At 39.4% G+C, this 9972-nt stretch overlaps 1 protein-coding gene across 3 annotated transcripts in view; it reads left to right on the plus strand.

Annotated features, from left to right (window-relative positions):
• The window catches only part of PLXNB2 (plexin B2), a 471827-nt gene that overhangs the window by 365359 nt on the left and 96496 nt on the right, over positions 1-9972 (plus strand). For all 3 annotated transcript variants that reach the window (XM_019509291.1, XM_019509293.1, XM_019509292.1), the window contains exons 13-14: positions 4306-4398; positions 5600-5681. In XM_019509291.1, the coding sequence (XP_019364836.1) occupies positions 4306-4398; positions 5600-5681 (175 nt within the window). The remainder of the gene's footprint in view (positions 1-4305; positions 4399-5599; positions 5682-9972) is intronic.

Genomic DNA, 9972 nt, shown 5'->3' on the forward strand with positions numbered 1-9972 from the left:
CCACGCCCCTTCCCTCCCCCATCCACCCACCACAGCAGACTTATCAGCTGGAGGAAGCTGTGTCCAACATGATGGAGGACTGCTGCCAGTTGAGTCTCTGGCCAAATCTTCAGATCCAAATCAACTGAATCAAATTGGGACAGTGATTCAAATCACAGAATCAAATCACTGTCCCTCTAAATTGGCAGAATCTGAAGCAAATGCTTGCTGCTGTGCACAGACCTACTTGTTACAGTCCCCAAAATTTTCAAATAGGGAAAAATTATTGATTTACTTTCCTTTAGCAAATGAGAATATTGCCCAAATTTTCTTTTTCCCTGGTATATATGATGAGGATGGAAATTGGTAAATAAGCCTTAAATGTAACAATTCACTTGTTTTGGGTATACTAACCATCACAAATGAGGAGGAAACTTCATGCTAGTGGCAAGTTATTGAGTAATTATTGGAACTTTGGTAGATCTCAGAAGCTCCAACTATGGACCAGGGTCCTACTGTTAGGTGCTATCTAAGCATATAATAAAGAGGAGTTTAAAATCTATGTATGACGGTATGATTGATTTGGCAGGCTTTACAATTCTTCTGAAATGCCTGGGATTTGTCACTATCATGCATATGGCATCTGGTAGAGTGGACAATCGGTCTCAGCTAACATTGATTTTCTATACAACAAGATGAGATGTAACACACAACATTTACAGAATGGAATAGGGGGGAAAAGTACGTGTGTAAGGGCTAATGGAAAGTCTTTTTCGTCAGGTGAACATTTAGTATAAAGAAATATACAAAAGGAACAAAAGGCAAAGGCAATTCCTTTTATGTTGGCTGCAAATTACATTTGATAAAACCATATCAGTACTACACATTAGAACAACTTTAGCCTACGGAAGTGGTGCTGCATCTCACCAATTCTTCATAGTTAGCTGATCCCCGTGAAGAAGTCTATGGAATGAAAGCTTTATTGGAGGGTAGAATAGATGTACAGCCCTTGTGATTTGAAAGATGTCTTTAACATAGTAAGTCTAAGCTAGTGTCAAAAACATTTTCCTGATATGGCAACCAAACAAAAACAGCGGTGTGTGAGAGGTGTGAACTAACCCATTTATTCCAAAGGTATATTCACTGTTAAAAAACAAATAAAGGTACTTTAGGAGATGCATTTAGAAACAAATTATGCAACACCTGTATTTACTCAAGCTTATAGATGCAAATATAAGTGGCTAAATAGGCAAGATACAAAAATCAGCAGTGTTTATAAAGATAGCTAGTATTATTTACCTCCTTTGAGTGATGCTGGCTGAAGCAGCAACTTTAATAACTAAAAGTTCATGTACTAAATATGGACTAGATTCCATCTTCTATGTCTAGACAAACCTCAGTCTGGCTCAAGAGAAGCATATAGTCCTAGTTTTATAGACCTGGATCACAGACCACAATTAAAAAAGGAATTTGGCCTACTGAACATAGTGAATATACTGTAGGGTTTGAGATTGTTGGGATTTTTGTAAGCCCTTTATGTTTTTCCTGCTGTCTTGCCGAAGTCTTACAGTAGCAGCAGGTGACAGGTCCACCAAAACAAAAAGAAACTTCCAGTTAATAGTTACACTTGGAGTGCCAGCAGTAGTATTGTGGTTTCTTTTGCACCTCTCTTAAAATACCAGTGCATTACCTAACTGAATAAATGCAGTGGCTTAGCTATCATAATGGGTCTTCCTAAAATTATAATAAGTAAAATGCATTCAGAAGGCAGGTGAAGACTCGAGGTCAGTTTTGTTTCTACAGCTGATGCCCATTTGTCTCATAGTTAGAAGTGGAGAGTTTCTTAAAATGCTAAAGGAGATGGATGAATCATTTCACAAAAGTGGGTTTTTTAATGCTCTGAACCAAACACTAATAACTTCTGGACTATTGCTCCATGCTAAATGGAGCCTTGAGAGAGAGCTTTTGTTGAAGAGGAAGTAGTTGGTCTGTAGGCTGCCTAAAAGAAAAGAAACTATTCAGTATTTTCTGTCCTTTCTTTCTTTGAAAAAATTCAGTAGGAGTTAAAGTAAATCCAAGCTATTATAGCGCTTTGTGGAAAAGCTGCTACTGGAATAAGCAACCAAGAGAGATAGTGAAGAGAGGTTGAAGCCTGATCAGTTTTCTTACTTTTGATTTCTAAGAGAAATCTGTAGGCTTTCACCATGATTTCAATGTCATTTCCGCCACTCTGAATCTTCCATCTGGATGTGTCTTCCTTTTCTTTTTAGATATACAATCAGAGCTTCAGTTTATTTTTGCATAACGTATTTCCTTATGTGCCCAGTCTACAGATGGTTATGAGTTTTATAGCCCTCAGCTAATCGATATAAATATTTAGGGACTCAAGTTTTTAATTCCAGAGATCTCTAAGTTGGTACCTTAAGTCAAGCAGAATAGCGATTGGCATGTATGTGCATTTTTCTAGTTTGTCCCATTAGGCACATGAGAAGGTATGATACAGCTTCAGCAGCATAATTTAAAAGTTTTGAAGAATGCATTGTATGTTATAATATAAAATAAAGACAAATAAGTAAGATAGAGACAATGTTCCTTAGAAAAGACAATTTCCAGGGAATTTTAAAAGATGGAGGATTATGTATCGAGCAGCAAAATGGAATTGAACGACAATTGTGTCCCCCATAACTTGGAAGAGGACTGGATTAGTTCAGGGGTAGGCACCCCCAGCAGGGGTGCCAGCCCGTGTGCCTTGGGGCGGATGGCGGGAAAGAGGTCGGGGCTGCACTGCCACAACAAGGATTGGGCACCTCGCGGTTCCTGCACTGTCTGCCCCAGCACACCAACATCTTACAAGTTGAGGTTCCAAGTAGGTGTTTTTGTCACTCTGCCCAAAACCATTGACAACCCCTGGATTAGCTGTTGAACATTGTCTGAAATACAGGGCTGATGTTTTAACCTTATCAGAACATGTTTTAACAATGCAGAACATTTTTGATTAATTCAAAGTAATAGTTTAAACTTGCTTGTCAAAAAATGATGGAAGGCAAGTTTCTATATGTGTAAAATCATTTTGTCGATCCAATTTTCCAGGAAAAAAATGGTTTTGACAGTAAATTTCAGACCAGTCTTGATGCTTTGTCTTGACAGTTTGAGTGTTTACATCTATTAGCTTGTTTGCCTTGATCTTGGTTACAGTAAATAAATCTTGTTATCAGCACCGAAGATATTTTGGTCTGTGTTGCAGTCAGGCATCATGACAATTCTCCTTGTCCCCTGCCTCATTTTACTTTTAAAGCCTCAGGAGAAGTATGTCTGGAGCTAAGGAATCTGTTTTCCTCTTCTTTCAAGATCTTATATTGACAAAATAAGTCTCTTTCATTCCACAATATAACAAGCCTCTTGGCATATTTGAGTCAGTATTTCTCCTTGATCCTAGTCTTTCTGTGCATCTTCTGGTGGATGAAGACTGTCCTCTCCTTATTTTGTTATGTGAAGGGAAAATCATTGCTACTTTTTTCTACTTCTGTTAATTTAATTAACTCATGACTTTTGGGTTAGTTGTCACCCCAGCATCTGAGGCAGCAGCTACAAATAAAAGAGATGTGAGGCATCTCTCTGTCTTCAGACTTTATCCAAAAAACAGCACCAAAAGCAAAAGAATTTGCAGCAGGACTAGGGAGCTGAGAAACTAAGGTCTGCTATAACTACAAGATGCAGGGCAGTCTCCTACTTATATGTGAGGATCCTGACTGAAAGGGGGAGCAAGTCATTGCTCAGGCCCTCTTGGTTCTAGAAAGGCAACTTCAAAGTGAGAGACGGGCTGGTTCTTTGGTCTTGTGACAGGGTTTTTAAGTGACATTGGCTAGTTTTTAAACAAGAAAAGTTTGACCGAACGTGGCTAAAACTTCACTTGGAATTCACAAGTTCAAGTTGTCTCCTGAGATCCCTGCAGACAAAATCCTCCATGAAACCTAGAAGGTAGAATTCCCACTCATAACACATTCAATGTGTGAAGTTATCCGGTGCATCTGCACGTCTTGTTTTTTGTTATTGCTGAAAGTAAGTGTTAGATGCACTCTTGCTTTATTTATCTGATGCTTGTACCCTTGAATAGATGTTAGAAAGGTAATGTCAGAGTGAAAAAATGATTGTGCTGTTGCTATATTTCTTTTGGCATTTGTTTGGAAAGACCAATTTTAGCACTTACCTTTCTCCACTGCGTTGTCTTCTACTGTTTATCACTAGGATGTTTATTGGCATTTCATTAATCTTGTTTATAATGTAAAAATTCTAAGCCATCAATTCAGAATTCTTTCTCTTAAATAGGGCAAATCCTTTGTGATTGGAAATGACCGATTTGAATTTGAAGCTTCTGTTAACAAATTAGCTAATGGAACATTCTCATTTGAGAGTCAAAAGGTCAGTGTGTTAAAATTGTCTTCAGTTCATTTTGTCCAGTTACAACACTGCCAGTTACACACAGTGTGCATACATGTGCAGATGTCATGTCAGCTGATCCATGTGGGAGATTAAACCATAATGGCAACATCTCATAGAGTCTCCATTGGCTAAAGTGCAAAAGACTATGATTTTTAACCACAGTTTCTGTCCCTAAAATCATATGTTGTTGTTTTTCCCATTATTTCTCTGTGGGTTCAGCTTATTAAGTCATTTAATTGTTCCCTACAGGAATTACCTATAGGAACTCTGGACCATTTTATGTAGGGATTGAGGAAAGAAGAAGTGTTATGTAGCCTGGTTAAGATGACTGAATAGGGAGCTAAGGAAAGTAACTTCTGAGTTCTCCCCTACCTGCAACTTTCCTTTGATTCAATTTGTCCATCTCTAAGAATGGGAAAAATTGAGATATTTTACTATTGCACCCTAGCTTCTGTAAAAAAACAAAAAAACACAAAATTTTTTTAGCCCGTATACTATATTGTAATTTAAGCTCATAGACACTGTTGAAACAAAGCCTGAGTAAATAAGCTTTTCTAACCTTATTGGCTAAGTTTTGAAGAAAGATGTCTATGCAGCATTTTGATGAATAATGTCCAAATGATTGGAACATGGCATTTATATTAATGTATGTGTGTTTTATGTTTTCTGTCTTTCACTGCTTGGGGCCTTTTGTTATGGCCACCATCTTCCAATGCAAGTAGCATTGTACGGGTCAAAGCTCTTTGTTTTGTCAGAGGGAGCAGGCTGCACTACTGAGTACATGAGGCCCCCATTGTCTGGCAGCAGTGTACTGTGTCCATAATAATGATGTGCCTCCTTGTGTGGGAAAGAACTCATCAGGTGCAGAGCTGCTGAAAGTCTCTACATACAGTATTGTAGCTCCTTGAACACCTATTGCTGAATATATTTCACATCAGTGAAAATTAATGATCCCTTGACAATTTGGGTATTTTTCTTCCTTGACCCTTACCAGATTCTGATTGCTGTAGATTAGATTTATTACCAAAATTTTCCCTGAGTATATTTGGACAAGAATACACAAATAGAACATAAATTTGGAATGTTTGGGGTCATTTTTCTTTCTTCATTCTTTGCATTAAGAATTGTAGGACAAGAAAATTATCCATGCTGATACAGATATATTATCATATTTTTCTAGTTTTCCTACGGTGCAAATGAAACTCTACCACTTGATTTATCCATTAAAACAGATGGGGTCAAGATTGACAGCAACCTGACAGGTAAGTATGAAATATGGGATTACCAATAGGGAAACTACCGTATGTTGAGATTTATTACTATAATAAATTTTGTAGCTTTGAAGATAATATTACCATTTCATGTTTTACAGTTTGGGGTGAAACATTTAATTATATATGACTTTATAAGCTCCTGAATTAACTGTCAATGTTAGCATCTTTAAAAATGCCTTTAACATATAAACTATTTTCAACCTTTGGTTCTGCTTTGAAAAGTAATTCTTTTAAAATAGTACTGTGAGTCTTATTGTTATCATGTAAAATTGTAATTTGTTAAAATCTTTAAAATTCTGTAAGTTTAAAAAAAATTTGAATTTAGTGCCATCCCAAAGACTGGGATTTGGTCTCGAAACTATACCCCAGATCATCACTAATACAGTCTACAGTCTTCCTTTGTCTTGGCAATGAACAACCACAGACATATTCAGTGCGTTTTCATCTCATTATTTTATTCATTTATTTCTATGGCAACAAAAACTGTGTTAAGTAGTTTACAGGAAAAAGATTGGGCCCTGCCATAAATTGCTTGTTTGTTTATTTTTGCAGCTCTTAGTTCATAATGAAGCAAATGTCAATAAAATCTTTGGCCCCAGTTATGCCCTGTCCTGGCAACCCCAGTGAAATCACTGGGAGCTGGTTCACCCACATAAAACAGTTTTAGGTTTAGGACATAATGCATATCACCTTGCATCCTCAGGCAGAGGATTTTTAGAGTCCTTTCAAGAGTTTATATAGTCAAAAATGTCCCTTTTGGGAAGTTAGTGTGTATGTTATTGTAAGTCAGCATCAGAGACTGATGAGTTATATGGCCATGGAAAAAAACACATTATTTTTGTATGCATAATAATAGTTAAACTGATCCTTTATAGGCAACAGAGAGACATGGGTTTTAAAATCGATTTTCCTTTGTTGGCCTTGCAGTACTGAGAACACCTGATGCTTCATGCCAGGTTTCTCTAATGGCAAGATCATGTTATAATGATACAGCATCATAATCTCCATTCCAAAAAGCTGTGATGTTAAAAATATAGAATTTTAGTAGGAACTTGCACAGAAAAGCTAAGCTGTTATTCAGATACAGATTTACAACACCACAAAGGGGAGACTGAAAAGTACAAGCAAATACCTTTTCTCTCTCCTCTACAAAATGTTTTTATCCAAATTCTCCCTTGCTTTAAAATTTCTTTGCCATCTGAAATTCACAGTATAATGGTCTTTATGCACCTTAAAATGAATTGACTTTAGATATTTGGGAGCTGCTGAGAAGCTACTCAATTATTTCAATTCTGGCACTTTTGAACTCACCAGTAAAAGAATCCCTTCATTGTATAAAACACTTAGTGAATACTAAGTTAAGAGAGCATTTTACATCTCAAACCTCTGGGGTTTCTGAACAGTATGGAATCCAATATATCCCTTTTATCCTTTGTCCTTTTTATCAATGATTCCACAGCTGGTATCTAAGGGTGATGGATAAGAGTCTAAACCTAATGTGACTGGCTTGCTGCCGGTACATTTAATGAGTTGATCAGTGAATGAAGAAGACTGCTTAACACTTTAAAGCTCTAGCTCTGTGTTGCTTCTGTGCATCTGGATGCGAGAGGGCCAACAAGGTACTGCAGTAGTAACTTTGTTTCCAGGAGAGGGGAAGAATATGGAGGCTAACAGAGTAATTCAATAAATATGTTCCCTCATTTTGCCAGTTTGCCATGTGGTAGTGTGGGTGGGTATTTCAGGGTATGGGTACAAAAAGGGAGGATTTGTTTAAAAACACTGCTTGTTAAAGTTCCTCTGCAATCTCAATCTATTACCAATTTGGGTGCTGGATTAGGAAAGCAATCTGTTTCATATTGCAAATTGCTTTCACATAGAAATGGCAAAAGCTTTCCCTGCTGCTCGTTGTGCAGTCTGTTCCAAGGATAAAGGAAAATGTTAACTCTGGAGTGATCAGACTAGCTCCTTCCTTAACACTAAATCATTCTGTAAAAATCATGTACTGGTGGGATCAATGAATAAAAATCCTCCAAGTCACTTACCTGCATCTTCATGATGTCTGTGCCACATGTGGTCAGTCCTACTTTCTTGCTATCACAGGATGGCTCAATGCTCCTAAAAGGCAATGAATCTATCCAACCTAGATAGAAAGAGCACTCCTCAACCAAGAGTTGACTGTGACAGATACCAGCATCAAGTTCATCCCCCAACACCCTGAAAGGAGATCTCTTGCCAACACTCGTATCCTAGAAAAAGTCTGGCATGCCATCAAGGAAACAAAGAACTGTAAGGTAATTGGACTGGATGGCATTACCTGGTGAAATCTACAAATGAGTGGCAAAGAGCTGGTACTGAGACTCCACACATGTATTCTTTGAATTACTCAAAGCAACCATCCTTGCTGTTCAATATGCCAGTGACCATGCTATCCTTATGCACACTGAGGAAAACCTCCAGGCTGCGCAGGATCTTTTCAGAGAAGCCTACCAAACTTTGTGCCTCTCTCTCAACATAAAGAAGATTGAAGTGCTCTATCAGCCTGCCCTGGGCCATGAATGTGACTTCCCCCCCACTCAAATTACCATCAACGCCAGGACCTGGGAGCTAGTCAAGCACTTCCCTTACCTTGGTAGCCACCTCTCCTAGAGTGAAGATTGAAGAGGAGATTTACCATAATTTCCCTCCTTTGGGAAAGTGCTTTGGCATGTCTTTCTTCACTGTGATCTCTGGAAAAACACCAAAATCTAGGTCTATAATGCAGTCGTCATCCCTGCTCTCCTCTACAGATGTGAAACATGGGTGACCTATCATCATCATCTGAAGAACCTGGAGAGGTCTCACCAATGATGCCTCAATAAATTCCTCCACAGCAAATGGGAAGATCTCCAGGCAAATGCCAGCATCCTTGCTAAAGCCAGTGTTACCAGCAGTGAGTCAGTGATCCTCAAGCACCAGCTTCTCTGGAACGGACACTGTGTGCAAATGAACGCTTGACTCCCAAAACAAGTCCTTTACTTCCAGCTTAGTAACAGCCCAAGACATCACAGAATCCAGAGGAAACACTAAGGACACATTGAAGGTATACTTAAAGAAAATGGATGCCAACATCAAGAATTGGGAACAGCTGGCTGCCAACCAAGTGGTGCCACAACCTCAACAAATCAACAGCCCGTTTCAGGGTAAAGCATCTTGTCTTCAAAGCAGAGAAGAGAGAGCAGAGGAAGAAGGAGAGGAATACCAGCCTGAAGCCTACTGCCTCCTGCAGAAAGACCTGCAACTTCTGTGGATGGATGTGTGGCTCAGGGATTAGGATCTTAAGTTACTTCAAGACCCATCAACAAGCTGTGAATCAAGGGGTTGCTGACAACTAGTACCAAAAGCTTCTTCAGTCTGGAATAGACCCATTTGACACCAGTGTCACACTATCATCTTGAAATCTAGTAAACCATTTTGTTGATAATGCACAAGTATAAAGTCTGCTTTTGTTGCACTCAGTGGCAATAACTCTTCAGAGTTATTCATCATTTTGGGTAGGGGAGAGCACCTGTGGCTGTGTGTAGCAACACTGTATTGTTCATGCTTGGTAAAAGAATGAGAGTGCTGATGAGAAAAATAATGAAGTGGAACATATGACTTCACTACTTCTCCAAATGAATGGACAGAGACATAGGAGGAGTGGTTGCTCCTCAAGGGAGCAATCCTCAGTGCACAAGCTAATTCTATTCCATCTCAGAGGAGAGGCAGCAAGAGGGCACAGCAGCCCCCCTGGCTCTCCAGGGATCTAGCAGACCACCTGAGGCTAAAAAGAAAGGCCTATACAGGATGGAGGATAGGATTCGCCTCCAAGGAGGATTATTCTGCACTGGTCTGGTCTTGCAGGGAGCAAACCAGAAAAGCCAAGGCTGCAACTGAACTCCAACTAGCTTCGAACATCAAGGACAATAAAAAGTCCTTTTTCAGATATGTGGGGAGCCAGAGGAAAAGCAGGGGCAACATTGGACCCCTGCTGAACCAGATGGGACAACTGACAACTGACACCCAGGGAAAAGGCAACCTATTAAATGGGTACTTTGCATCAGTCCCATGGGACACTCATGCTTACTACGGGACAGGGCGGTCCGGGTGAGGGAGATCCCCTGCCTCCATTAATGCTGACCTCGTAAAGAACACCTTGAGAGGCTGGATACCTTCAAGTCAGCTGGCCCTGACAGTCTACACCAGGGTACTCAAGAAGCTGGTGAGCATCATAGCCCAGCCCCTGGCGCAGGTCTTTGAGAAC

The sequence above is a fragment of the Gavialis gangeticus genome, unplaced genomic scaffold (assembly GCF_001723915.1).
Source record: "Gavialis gangeticus isolate Ggan-Ray unplaced genomic scaffold, GavGan_comp1, whole genome shotgun sequence".
Lineage (NCBI taxonomy): Eukaryota > Metazoa > Chordata > Crocodylia > Gavialidae > Gavialis > Gavialis gangeticus.